The following is a 15,048-nucleotide window of genomic DNA, read 5'->3' on the forward strand; positions in this document are numbered from 1 at the left end:
CAAAAATCAGTGGGGATGGTGGCACAAAAGGCAAAAATTGGAAGGAAAAGCCCCCAAAAAATGAGATTGAGGTGAAGAAATTGAGCAGCCAGGAAAAAAAGCCTGGGGGAGGCCAACATAAGAGCACAGTGACAGGAAAAATACAGCAAAAAGGAGAAAAAATGCACCAAAAAGTTGGAAAAACGCTGCAAAAACTGGAAAAAGTACAGGAAAAGGGGGAAAACCACACCAAGAAGGGGGGAAATACACCAAGAAGTTAAAAAACCCCACAACTTTAAGTTTAAATCTGAATTTATTTCCTACTTAGGCAGTGGTGGAGCCTGAGCAAGGGTAGGATCAGCCTTGTTCCCTTTCCCTGAATCCCTGCTTGGGAAAAAAGAGATTCCAGAGCAAGTGAGGCCATTAATTATTAATTAACAGGGGAGAATTAAAATTGGAACGAAACCTTGGATAATTTAAAATCAACCCAAAGCAGAGCTGAGCTGCTGAGGGGGAGGAAGGGCTCTGGAAAAGCTGGGAAGAGCTGCTCCACAGGGATAAATAATTCACAGGGCTTTTCATTTATTCAGCTTTCTTTACTTTCCTAATGTTCCAGAGAGGGAGGGAGGGAGGGAAGGATGGGGATGAGTGGCTCAGGCAGGAGAGGAGGGAATGTGGAGAGCCCAGCAATCCCTCTCCTGCAATTCCAGCCTTTCAGGACATGCTTCAATCCCTATTTTATGTTAAAAGTGGGATTCTCTATCCATTTATATCCATGAGATCAGCCCTCATTAATTAATTTATTCCTGGATCCACAGGGATGTTCCCCTCCTGGTGACTCTGGAATGAGCACTGGGGGTTCCAACCTCCTGAGTCTGGAATATCATGGAATGATGGGCCAGGAGGAGCTCCCTGTTTTGGAGAGGATGTGGGAGCACAGGGAATGTGGAGAGCCCAGCAGAGCTGCTGCTCTCCATCTCCCGCAATTCCAACTCTTCAGGACACGTTTCCATCCCTATTTTACACTAAAAGTGGGATTTTATCTCCATTTATATCCATGAGGTGGTTGAAATCAGCCCTCGTTAATTAATTTATTCCTGGAGCCACGCTGCTGTGCCTTTCCCGGTGCCTCTGGAATGAACGCGAGATATTCCCAACCTCCTGCTCCTAATTTATTCCCTATCCCGTATTTATTTCTCAGGCTCCCTAATCAGGAGGAAACAAGTGATTAGCGCTGATGGGAGGCTAATTAAGAGATTATCAGCGAGGACAATAAAATCAGCGCTGGGAAACAGAAGAAATCCCTCCTGGAAATGCACATTCCTTCTGGGACAGCAGTCGGATTTTGGGCTCTGGCAGAGGGATAAATTTGGGTTGGGAGTGGCTCATGTGAGCTCGGAAAAGCCGAGTCAGCTCTCATTCCATGGCTTAATTTGCATTTTTTGCAGTGACATCACTCGGCAGCGGTGACACAGCAAAATCAGGGATTTATTCATGGATTTGGGAGAGCTCCTCCCTTCCTGGAGTGTGGTTTTATGGATGAGAGCGGGATGGGAATGATGGAGCTGAACCCTGGAGCAAAGGGAATCCTTGGGATTTTCCCGGTGGTAGGAGGAAAACCAGCGTCAGGAATGGCTCAGGGACCCCAGGTGCCATGGAGCCATTCCCAAAACAGGAATTAATTATGGAAAATAAATCATCCCTCAAAAACCATCCCCCAAATGCCTTTCCTGAAGGGTCTCACAGCAGCTCCAGAGGGGCGGCTCTGCTCCCAAATTCTGCTCCCTAAGCACAAATCCAACTGGGAAGAAGCAATCCCTGGCATGGAAAATGAGGTTTTTTTGAGCATCAGTAATTCCTTTGTGTCATTTTCTGCATTTCAGGTCAGGGAATGGAAGGGCTGGGTGAAATTGGTGGAGACCAGAACCAAAAAGACCCCCCCAGCTCAACATTAAAACTGCAAATTGATCCCAAAAAGTTCTTAACTGGGGTGACACTTGTTAAATTTTTAAATTATTTTTAATTCTTTTTATTTTTTTTTAATTTAAATTTTCTTTCGATTTTTTTTTATATTTATTTAAATTAAAAAAAATAATAGTTCTGAAATTTCTTTTAAATTTTTAACTTTTTTTTAAACTCTGTTTTCTTTTTCACCACATAAACATTGCAAACCCCTGGTCACAGGAACAAATCTATCCATGGACACCTCGAGGGTGCCCCAATCCCACACCTGGACACAGCTGGCTTGGGATAAATAAAAACCAAGGATTTCAAGGCTTCTCTCATCCCATGAACAACAGCACCACGATAAATTCCCCTCCCAGGAAACAGAATAAAAATCCAGTGGCAGCACAAACTCTGGCCCGGATCTCCTGGATCCCAAAAGATGAGGTGGCAGCAGAGAGAATTTAATGAAGAATAAAGAACTTTTCAGAGCAGCATTGCTGAATGATTTTTTATCGCTGGAGAGGGGAAAAACAAAAAAAAATCCACATTTTCTTTGCTGGATTCCATTTCTCCAACTCCTGTCAGCCAAAATAGTAAGGGGCACAAAAACCTTTCAAATGAGATCTGGCAGATTTGTGGGAAAATAAATTCATTTGAGTTTTTTATTTGACTTTTTCCCCAATCCTATTCCTGGGAAGAGGATTTGCAGCTGGATTTGCAGCTTCCCAGTGTCAGTCTTTTCTAGGAATTGTTAATAAAAGTCAGATGTCCTGGGGGCAGAGGGAGGGATTGTTATTTAATGTTTCAAATCTAGAATATTGTAATAATCCCTCATTAATTCCATCAGCTCCCTGCAGACAACTGAAGGTGGAAGGATTTAAAGGAGGATCCTGGCAAAATGATTTAACACCCAACCTCCATCGCAGTGAAATCACAACCCTGGCAAGAAAATTAATCTGAAAATTGAAGGTAAATGCCAATGGAAATCTCTTAACCCTTCATATAAATATTTTTACTCTTCCCCCCCTTTTTTTTTGTTTTATCAACCACTTTTTGTTTGTATTTAAAAAAAAAAAAAAACGTTCATCCAGGTATTAATATTTTTTTTAGGATATTTTAAATATTCCATCTTCTATTTAAATTTGTTCCTTTGGAAGTGAAGTAGAGCTGAGTATTAGAGGCACCTATTAATATTTCTATTTTAGTTTTATTATTCATTATGGACAAAAGCCACTGCAGAAAATTGTTGTGTCCCCACCTCTGGTTTTTAACTGTTGCCTTGGGATTCCTGTTGGTTTGGGAGGAGCAGGGAATGGAGGAATTGAGAAGGAATTCAGGAATCTGGATCCATGCAGGGCCTAATCAGGTTGGTATAAACACATTTACTGAATAAATCTGGATAAGAGATAAGAACATCACAGCCAATAAATACCTGCCCACAAAGGTTAAACTTCAGGCTGTCTCATTTGGAGAAAATCATTGTTTTCCTAAAATAAGCAACCCATTAAGGTGGGAAATAGCAGGAATAATTCCTGGAATAGCCTCCATAGCTCTCCTGAGACTGATCTTTATTGGCAGCCAGGGGAGCTTGGCCCCCTAATGGGACAATTTAAATGCATAACAGCTCCAATCAGCTCCTAAAGGGTGTCCCCACCTTCCTTATGTTGATTCCCAGAAACCCCTGGATAACTCAGAGGCCTTTAAAGCACGAGGAAATCTTCTTCTGCCTGTCTCAGGCTGGGCCATTACCAGTTGTGCCCTTAAAGATAGGATGGCACAACTCAAATTCACCTTTCCTTCCACAGGGCCCTGTTTTAAACAAACCTAAAAAAACCCCCCAAAACTGGTTTTGTGACCACATCAGCTCCCCCAAAATAAAGCAACAGCAACCTGCAGTGATGGGGAGAAATGCAGAGTCTGGGACAGCATCTGTGAGAGGAAGAGGCAGGGATTTCATATTTTGGGAGAAAATTCCTTGGGAACAGCTTCTATTTGTCTGATTGTTTGGAGGCCACCCAAAATTGAACAATTTGAGTGTCCAGGCTGTCCTGAATGCCAGGAGATTTCAATTTCTCCTGATCAGATTGAACAAAACCAATTCAGTTTTTCCTGAGCCAATTGTCCAAATTTCCCTGAGGGGTTAATTAATCTGTCAGGTTAATTAGGCTCTGCTTTTACATATTTAATTTTTTTTCCAGTTTTTGTCTTGAGGTCACAATAATTTGAGATTTAACAGCACCTTCAAGTATTTGATCAGTCCCAGTCTTTCTCCACTGGGATTTTGCTCCTCACAAATCTGACCTCTCAGAAAGTCCTGGCTGAAATGCCCAGTTTTCTCCTGGAAAATTAAAAAGTAGGCCCTGGCTTTGCTCAGCAGCAAGACTTGAGGTAAATTAACTTTCACTTTGGGTTTTGATGGATGTTTCATGAACCCAGCATTGTTCAGCTGGAAATCTTGGAGCTATTTTTCATCCCAAACCTCTTCTGAGCAGCGCCTTTGACAGGTTATTAAGATTTTAGTGTCACTGTGGAAACATTTTTCCAGGCATCTTGGCTGTGATCAGGAGAGGTTCACGGCTCCTTCTCCATCTGCTGATCTCCCAAACCAGCTACATTTAAAAATGAAGCATTTTAAAAGAAATATTTAATAAGCAACAACTTCCAATCCTAGATTCTTCATCCTAATGACCAAGCAAGGCTTTCCCATGGTTTAATTGAGGTGCTGAAGGGCAGGAAGTTGAGTTATCAATCAGTGGGAAAAGTTCAGGCTGCTCTGAAAGATCCCCAAATTATGGAGGCAGGGAGAGATGAATTTAGGGACTGATCCCACAGCATCCCTGTGCCAAGGGATCCAGGAGTTGGGATGCAGATGGATACTGGATATTTGTGTTTCACATGTGTCCATCCAGATTTTATGGAACAGGAAAACATCTGGATCATGCAATTATAAGTTACTTCATACACGGAAATATTAATGTTAGGATACAGCTACATTTCCATTTACATCAGGGTGAATTCCCAAAACCTCAGGGAATTTCTGTGTTTTAAGTGAAATTCCACAGGAATTAAATTTATCTCCAGCACTGATTTAACCAAGGAAATGAGCAATATTCTGGGACGCCTTCCCCATCCCTTGGAGCACCTTGGGACAGTGGAAGGTGTCCCTGCCCAAGGCATGGGATGGGATGGCATTTAAGCTCCCTTCCCACCCAAATCATCCTGGAATTCTAGGAAAACACAGGAGGAACAAAAAATCCAACACGTTGGGAGTTCACTTGTAGACATCTAAGTTTCTGACATGGATCAATCCAGAATATCCAGCCAAACCCAGCTCATTCCCACTGGTTCAGCTGCTCCATGACTGGAGAAGACACTAAAATAAACCATTAAAAGGAAAAAACACCATAAACCAATCCCATACTCAAGTTCCTGTTCAGCCCTAATTAAGTGGGAAAACCCCAACATCAGGTTATGCTAAAAATGACCTTTAATTCAACTTTTTTTAAAAAAAATATTTAATTAGAGTTTATACTTGCACATTTAAAAAAAAAATAATCCCTCTTGGAAGTGCCCCAGTTTGGGACTAAACCCAGATTTACCTGAATCAAACCTGCCCCAACCTCATTTGTTCTGTCACACTCTAAGCAAGACCCTTCTCCAGCTTTCCCTCTCTTTATGCTCCTGCTATGAAACCTTTACTGAGTCTCTTGTATCCCCAAAGAAATTCCATGAGTTTTTAGGACCTTTTCTGCCATTGGAATCAACTCTTCCAGCAGACAAAGTTCCACTGTGTGGCAAAGGCTGGAAACAAAGGACAGTGGTGCTGTAAAAAGCCAAATAAAGCCCTTCAGTGCTGCTGGAAAATGCATCCATTGACAGCCAGGAGCTCTGCAATTCCTTTTTCATGGAGAGAGGAGTCGGTGACAGCCTCTCATTTCTTTGCCATGATTATCTCATGGTGGGCACAGCCTTTAATAAATGAAATAATTCTTTTTTTGTGTGTCAAAGAGCAGGGTTTAAAATAAAAGCATGGAAAAGATAAATCCCAAAAGCAAGGACAGCTGAAAGGACATTGCCATGGAAGGTCTGAGTTTCTGTTCTGAGGGAAATTAAGTGGGAACGTTTGGAATTAAAATATCTCCTCACTGGGCAAAAAAAAGTGAATATTCTTAATTTTCTGGATCATTAAATTCCCCTTGGAAAACGAGTTAAGGAACTGTGGGATATTTTTACAGCATTTCTGATGATGTGATGAGTCAGGCTCAGACTTGCAGGGAATCAGTGCCCTCCCAAAGATTTCTCCAAGAAGGAGCAAGAATCCTTAGGGAAAGGTCACAATCCAGGCCCAAAATTGTCCAATTCCCTTTATTTGGGGATAAGGAGCAGCAAAGGATCTGTTCCATTAGAAGGGAATGAAGGAGTTCCTGCAGATGGATTTAACAAAGAAGAGTATCAGGATTAAAGGCATGGAATGGGATTTGGGACATGGAAAAGCCAGGCTGGGATTTGTACCTGCAAATTCCAAGCTCTTCGGAGCCTCAGTGTTGTCCTAGAAGAGCTTTAGGGGTCAATCAAAGCTTTGGGGCTTTTTTTCCCCCAGAAATGGGAAGGGACAGACAAAGGTCCAGCCCTGCCCTACAGCCACCCATGAAACTCCACCCCACAAAGTGAATTTAGAATTGTTTTGGAAGAAAATCCAGGAAATATTTGGCCATCAGGAAGAGAAACATCAAAATGGGCCCCAAATGGGCAGGAAGCCACAGCAGGATCCCCAGTTTTGGGAGAGACACCAAGGCCATCATTTCATGGAATCACAGAGTCCTTAAGGTTGGAAGAGACCCCCAAGATCAAATCCAACCATCAGCCCACGTTCACCACTAAATAATGTCCTCAAGTGCCACATCCACACGTTTTCTGGGGCACTTCCAGGGATGGTGAATCCATGAATCCACCACTTGCCTGGGCAGCCTAATTTAATTTCTCTACATCCCAAAAAACACAGCTCTGGATTAAAAACACTGAATTCTCCACGGCACCTCCGTATTCCCTTTCCACTTCCTTCGAGGTGGGAAATCTGTTCCTGAAATTTGGCTTTGAGATTTCCTATTTAAGTTTGCATCCCAATTTTGCAAAATTAAACACAGGAGACGAGGTAAATCCCTGGCTTTCTGGGAAGCACAGCAGGTTTTTACAGGAGAGGGGGAAACAGCACTGCAGTGTTCATAAATAGCACAAATTCAGCATGGGAAATATTATGACATCTTCATCTAATTTACATAATTTACATAAAAATAAAATTACAGGGGAATATTCAATTCTTACATGCAAAACCTTCCTTCCCTTTCCCTTCCTGAATGAGATTCTCCTTTTGCTTCTCAGCGGATTTTATCCAATATCTGGGATTTCTGGACACTGGCATAATCAAATCTTACAATAATTTGATTTTCTCCTGAGCTCCTCAGAGCACCAAAGCGATTTTATTATTCTGTAGATGGTTTGAAAGCATCTTTATTGAAGGCCCATAAATGTCTTTAAAGCTATCTCAGTGCCAATGGATCAAGAATACTCCTGAAATTCCTTGTTATGCCTTGTACCTGAAAAATCCATTTGGAACAGCTTCTCCTGTATTGAATTCCTGTCTGGAGCAGCTGATTTAAGCAGCTGATAGAGGATGGCAAGTGGCCCATTCATTGTGTTATCATTTTATACACTCTGTCCATAAAACCCCCAGGAGAAGGATGGACTGTCTGTCCATGAGAAATAATCCACTGGCTGAGCTTTATTGGAACAGCGATGGAATTTTAAATACCCTGGAAAAGCCAAAGCGTGGCTGCTGACCTGAATGGAGCTGCGTGTTCCAAGCTCCACGTTCAGACTCGGATTGAGAGGAATTAATGCAATTAAAGCAGCGCCTAAATTAGGAACTGGAAACAAGGGTTTAGTTGGAAAAACAAGAGCTCTGAAATTTTCAAATAGCGAAGGACTGGTGTACACACAGTGTGGGGAATGCATTATCAGAACAGCAGGAAAATGTCCAGTATAATAAACCACAGGAATATTCCACAGTTCACCTGGCTCTGGTATTCCCAGAACTGCTCAGATCCCAGAATTTTCCTGCCCTGGCCAACAGGAGGAAAAAATAGTTAATTCAGTGTCAGCAAAGGGCAAAATAAGGTCAAAATTTTCAAAGTCAGCAGTGAAGGAAAGTTTAAAGCACAGTCCAAGGGATAAGGACACAAGTGGGGTATGAGGTGATCCTGGCACTGCTAAACAAAATCCTGCTGGAGAGAAGAGCCTGAGAAATGGGAAACCCCCCCAAAATTCACTGTTATGTGGGTAGGATAGAGGAACTTTGGGGAATTTGGGGATTCACAGAAGCTGATATTTTAAAGGAAAGGGAGAAAGAGCAGCAGAAGTTGAAAAAGGGAGAGCCAAGTGATGCAATCAAACAAATTGTGGAAATAATGAATAATCCAGAATAAACCCCAGAGTCCACTGCTGGACTTTGATCTCTTAAAGACCTTTGCTAGAGGGTGGTTTTCCCAAAAATTATTGGTGTGAGAGATGGGGTTGGGAGAAAATCTGAATAACTCCAGCATGGAAATCTCCATTAACACAGGATTTAATCAGGTTTTGTTAAAGATCTGAATAATTCCAACGAGTGAATGTCTATGAAAACAGGATTTAATCAGGTTTTTTAAACATGGCTTTTTCCTTAAATATTTCCCTAAAATGTTATTTATGGCTTCCTAATGACCTTTAGCTGAACCTGAGGAGTCATTTCACAGGTGGAAAATTGCATCTAAAAATGGAGTTATCGAAACAGAGTCAGAATCTCCCAAAAACCAGAATAATGATTATTAGTTGCCTTAATTCCAAGCAGTGAAATAGCTCAAATCATATTTATTCCCACAAAAATGTACTTTTCCGGTGTATTTACTCTGGTAATTGATTTTATGAGCAGAAATCAATACTTTGCCCTTTGGGAGGAGATAATCTGGATATATTTGGGAAGATCCACTGTCCTGTAATAGACCCCATTAAAGAGCTGCTGCCACATTTCAGTGCTGATAGAACAGCTAAAATAATTTAATGGCTCAGGATGGGACAATTTCCATTGGATTTTCCCTCCATCCCAGTAAATTTCTATTAAATATATTTTATATATCTAATTCCTACTGCTCTAATCATGACTTTATTGTCCATTACTTAAATTTCTTACATTTTCCCATTTTATTTTGGTCCCATGAAAATAGAATCCATTCCAGCCAGTGAAGATAATTCCTTGTGGGAAACCTGTGGTTGGAAATCTCCCCATCTCAAATAATTCCATATTGGAGATTCACCAATTCCCAGTCTTTCCTTGCCATTCCAAATCCATTCCCATTTCCTGCACTGCTCCAGTATTTGACTCTGGGTTGAGCTGTTTGATCTCTGCCATTGTCAGCACTTGGGAAGGGTGACAACAAAAGGCCTCGTAATTTTGGATTTGCCAGATCCTGATATTCCCAATAATTCCTAGGAATTATTGGTGTGCTCTGCTGTGTCCTCATCTGTTCCCAGCCCTCAAGTCACCAACACCCAAAGCTGAGATCCCAGAAGGTCTCATTGGAAACTCTACATATTTTAGGATATTTCAGCTGTGCATCCTAAACAGCAGGAAAAGATGGGATCTTCTCCAGCCTAAGGAAATCAGCCCATTGTCATCATTCCCAAAGAATTGCAAATGCCATCAGCAAAGCTTACTGCTCAGGGCAGAGAATCATGGAATTGTTTGGTTTGGAAGGGACCTCAAAGGTCATCTAGTCCCACATTTTCCAGTGTCCCAGGCTGCTCCAAGCCCTGTCCAACCAGGCCTTGGACACTTCCAGGATTCCAGGGGCAGCCAGAGCTTCTCTGGGAATTCCATCCAAGTCCCTCCTCACCCTCACAGGGAATAATTCCTTCCCGATATCCCATCCACTCCTGCCCTCTGGAAGTTCCTCAGACAAAAGAAATTCTGAATTTTCAGTGTGTTGCCACAGGGCCGGAGAGAAACCCCCCAAGAACTTCCTGTGCTGGTGCAGATCTGCTCTACACCCCCCTGTTTAATTAAGCATTAAAGTCTTCATTAATATTATTTTCATCTGGGGACCTGGCTTTGTAAAAGGAAGAAATTTATGGAATTTCCCTGCTGTGGGAATAAATGAGATATTGTACATAGAATTAACTTAGAAAGGATTTATAAAGAATTCAGCCAAATTTCCTGAAGCAGGACATAAATAAAACTATTTTTGAGACCTCTCATCGATACCGTGAACATTCACGGAGCTAAACCCACCCCAGGACTCCAAGAACTGTTCTCAAGTGTCTCCAACAGCCGAATATTCCCACAGAAACATCATCAGAAATGTCTTATCAGTGATTTTATCATCAACCAAGATCATTTCTGGATTGATTTTGCTGCTGTTAAACCACGAGGACTCAAATTGGCATCAATAATCACATCAGTACCAACCTTCAATACACACAGCATAAAAAAAGAAGAAATTATTGGTGTTCTGCTCCCACCAGCAGAAAGGATCAAGAGGGTCCCTTTGTATCCCAGCAGTTAAAATCCCATGGGATAATATTTGTAAGGGATTTAAACTTGGATAATCACTGGGGATGATTATGAACACAAATAAACACAAACTCAACAACAATTTCTCCATAAAAACGCATTTAAATGACAAATTCCACGTTAGGCAGCAGCACTGTGAATTCCCTGCTCACATTTAGAGCTGAGATTATCCAAAGCCAATGGGAAGGATTGAAAACAACATTTTTTTCCATGTTCCCTTCATTCCAAGTGTTATCTGACAGCCACATCAGCATTAATGTTTCTCCCCAAACCATCAAATATTTGATTTCTAATTAAGGCCTTTTCATCTCAGTTGGATTTGTCTCCCTCATCTTTAATTATGTTTCCATCCACGCTGCTCAAGAGCAAGGATTTGCATTTTTACATTATATAGAAACCGCATTGTAAATATTTATCAGATGGTTCCCACTCTGCTGCTCATGGATTTGGGGATTCAGGCTCGCAGGAAAGAGGGAATGTTCCCTGAATTAACACCCCACTGCTTGTTAGGACTTCACTGCCTGCCACACGTGGATTTTCCCTCTTCCTCAACTTCCCATCTCTCCTGCAGGTGCAAAACACACCTGGGAATGTCACAGACACCAGTGGAAAAATGGGATTTTCCTGGGAGACCAAAGAACACACAAAGGCTGCAGAGAGATTTTGTTCTATTTTAGCACCAAACCTTTATAAATCACTGGGAAAGGTCCCAGCTTTGAAGCTGCCCCGTGGGGCAGGAAAGACAAAGTGGAGTTTGGGCAGAGGGGTTCAATCTTGCCTCTTTTCCCCACTGGATATTTCTGTGGCATCAACTGATGGAGAAAGGGTGGGGAAATAACCATTCCCAGTTGGAAAAGCAGCTTTTGTGTGCTTACACCTCTAAAAAAAAACCATTTCTTGCTAGGAAGTTGCCTATTGGAGCACTTGGCTCAAGTAAAAAAAATGGGAATTTTACGGAATCAGTTCCTGCCATTCTCACGAGCATCCCAATGATATTTAGGAGAGGAAAAGAGGTGCTTTGCCAGGATGGGAGGTCAGGAGTGACAGGGTTGGGGTAAGATCCCCATTAAAGGGCAGCGAGCTGGGAGAGGAGCGGGAGAACCTGGCGCTGTCCGCGGTGCTGAGCGGGCCCGGCCCCGCCGCTGCCCGCGGTGCTGATCGGCCGAGCACCGCCAGCGCATCCCGGGCGGCTCCCGCTCCTCTCCCGGGCAGCCCAGCAGGGTGGGAGCTGGCCTAGCACATCCTCCTGGACATGGAATTCTTCCCGAGACCCCCCCGGAATGCTGAGCCCAGATGTGGTGTCCCCACGGTAAGAAGGACGTGGAACTGTTGGAGCAAGTCCAGAAGAGGCCATGATGTTGACAAGGGGACTGGAGATCTTCCCCTATGGAGACAGGCTGGGAAAATTGGAATTTTTCAGCCTGGAGTCTTCTCCAAACAACTTGTGGAAGTTGTTTGCAGAGCTCAGAGCTCCTTCCAGAATCGGAACGGGGATACAAGGACAGAGGACAGAGACTTCATTGGGAACTGGAGTGACAGAACAGGGGAATGGCTTCAAGCCGAAGGAATGGAAATTTAGAGGGGATACTGGGAAGGAATTGTTCCCTGGGCACAGGGTGGGCACCTCAGGGTGCCCAGAGCAGCTGTGGCTGCCCCTGGATCCCTGGAAATGTCCAAGGCAGGGTGGACATTGCCAGGGAATGGAAAAGGGGCTTGGAGCAGCCTGGGACAGTGGAAGGTGTCCCTGCCATGGCAGGGGTAGGATGAGCCTGAAGGTCCCTTTCAACCAAACCATTCAGTGATTTTGGAGGAAAGAAGCAGAAACCCATCTAGAAAGGGAAGTTTGGACACTTTTCTACACAGTAACAAAATTTAGAACATTTTCAAGGAAGAACATTGTTTCAAATCTGTTATACGTCTGTCTTCTGATTTCCTTTTAGCAAGGATTAAGATGCAAAAGGAAAACAAAAGCAAGTGAAGACATCACAGCTCCAGGCTGTGTGCTCCTCATCCCATAATTGGATCAGTGATCAGTAACAGATCTTTTCCAGTTAAAACAGTTAAAAACCTGTCTGTACTACACACACACACAAACCTTTCTTTGCTACAAAGCAGCAGCCAAACAAGAATTCTCTGTTTCTCATCTCATCCCTCAAACTCTGACATTCCACCCGTTCCATCAGCCCTCTCCATGGGGAAGGCCCGGGGGAACCCCGTGTTCTACCCACAAACACTCGGAGATGGAGCCATCACCTTCTCCCCACAAATACAGAACTCCCAGACGCCTTTACTGAACCCGCAGACATCTCAAAAGCGTCATTTTCCAAACGAGATTCGTGCTGGAGGAGCTCTGGAGCACCCGCGAGCGTCCCTGCACAGGGTACGAGGGACCTCTGGTGGAAGCAGATTCCAGTGGCAGATAAACATTTATATCCTCATCTATTCCTCTAATTAAAGGAACCAAACCCCTTTAATCCATGAAACATCAGTGTCTAACCCAATATTCCAGCCCACTTTATCCTCCTGCTCTCCAGCTCCCAGCTAAATATAAAGCAGTGCCCTCAGGAATATTTTATTAAATTCTGTCAAGCACTGTGTCCCAAAATAAACCTGCTGGAACCAGCTTCACTTTGGGCCTGGATCAACACCTGGATCAAGACTGGAAAGTGTCACATTATCCCCAAAATTCCAAGATCAGGGTTTTTATCATGGAAAAGCTGTTTGATCAGTGCCTTGGGCTTTATGAGATTAAAATCGCTCCAACTTTGCAACCGAAGGTAGAATTACATTTATTCAGCTTGCAGAACACCACTGACAATGATTCCCAGATTTTTGTAGGGATTCAGAAGACACCAAATGCTGTCCTGTGAGTGGAAACATCCACTGACAGTGAGGATCCAACCAACCTGTTCCCTCCTCAGGAGCAGGGAGACACTTCCTGCACCACACACCACACCAGAATTCCTGGAATTCCTGAGTTATTCCATGCACTCCAGTCAGTAATTCCTTGTTCTTCCATCCCAAAGCTGAAGGCAGCATTTCCAGACTCTGTATTTATTTATTTATTGTCCTAAAAATCCCAATTCAGAGGCAGTCACAGAGCTGCTTGTATTCCAAAAATGGGATCTGCATTTGGGGTTTATTTAGAGTCACCTTAAAAAGAGAAATGCAGCCTCCAGCCACCGGTTGAGCCGGAATATTTATTCCAAAAACAATTTAATTTTGAACCCCTAAATCAACTTCTCAAAGTCTTTTTTAGCAAGTATAAAAATCAACCAAACAAAATCAAAAATCAGCCAAGAAAACACATTTCATTGCAGGAAAAGCATCACAATTTGAGGATTTTTTGGGAACACAATATCCTAAACACACAGGACACATGACCACTTGGAAACACCTTTTTTCCAGCAAGAACACCTCCAAAATCTGCTGAAATCCCGGTCTGATATCCACGCTCACACATCCTGATGAGCTTACAAGAACAATCTCTGCCTGGAGGCCATTTGAGACACCCCAAAATCCCTTTTTAACCCATTATCAACCTGGCGAACCCACATCTGAGATTCCACTTATCCCAAATCCCAGAAAAGAAGGCAACAAAGGAAAAAGGAGGAATTCCAGCCGGACTCACGGGGGTGCTGCTGTCGGAGAAGGTGTTCATGCTGACAGACCTGCTCATCTTGCCTGAGGTCGATGACACTGGCGACGTCGGGGACGTTGGGGACATTGTTGGTGACGTTGGAGATGGGCTGCACAGGTCCTGGCGCTGCAGGTGCTCACGCCACGCTCGCTGGATGCTGAGGGAACAAAGGATTTCAATCCAGATCCTTGGCTCAAAACATTGGGATTAGGGGTTTCTGTGTTTTGTTTTCCTGGCTGGATGAAGATCACGTGGAGTTACCTCTGTAGGGTTTCTATAAAGCACCACTGGGATAATTTAGGGTATTTATTAAGGAGAGGCAGGGAATTCTGGAGTAGTTTGGGTTGGAAAGGATCTTAAAGTTCATCTGGTTCCAAACTCCTTCCACGTTCCTCAGAGTCCAACCCAATCCCAAAACCTATGGAAGTGATCTCAGCTGAGGCCATCCAGAAGTCTGAATTTCTCCTACATCCCATAAACAAAATAAAAATATCCATTTGTTCATTTAAAGGAATTAACAACCTTCTACTTCCTATCCACATTTCAGATTATAATTCACATACAACTGGAATTTGAGAGCCAGAGCAGTATCATGGAATTATGGAATCCCAGAATGGTTTAGGTTGGAAAATGTCATCTCATTCCATCCTCTGCCATGGGCAGGGGCAATTTCCACTATCCCAAGTTGCTCCAAACCCCATCCAACCTGGCCTGGAACAATTCCAGCATCCACAACTTCTCTACAGGGTTAGCTCCTTGTAGGATTTTTAAGCAATTGAGGGTTTATTCGCTGGGATGACAAATATTTCTATTTCTATTTCTATTTCTATTTCTATTTCTATTTCTATTTCTATTTCTATTTCTATTTCTATTTCTATTT

At 43.0% G+C, this 15,048-nt stretch overlaps 1 protein-coding gene across 1 annotated transcript in view; it reads right to left on the reverse strand.

The window, feature by feature from the left end:
* The window catches only part of IQCJ (IQ motif containing J), a gene marked incomplete at its 3' end in the record, with an annotated part of 44,109 nt that overhangs the window by 12,398 nt on the left and 16,663 nt on the right, over positions 1-15,048 (reverse strand). Inside the window, exon 4 of the mRNA XM_015637096.2 lies at positions 14,160-14,325. Within this exon, the coding sequence (XP_015492582.1) occupies positions 14,160-14,325 (166 nt within the window). The remainder of the gene's footprint in view (positions 1-14,159; positions 14,326-15,048) is intronic.

The sequence above is a fragment of the Parus major genome, chromosome 9 (genome assembly GCF_001522545.3).
Source record: "Parus major isolate Abel chromosome 9, Parus_major1.1, whole genome shotgun sequence".
Taxonomy (NCBI): domain Eukaryota; kingdom Metazoa; phylum Chordata; class Aves; order Passeriformes; family Paridae; genus Parus; species Parus major.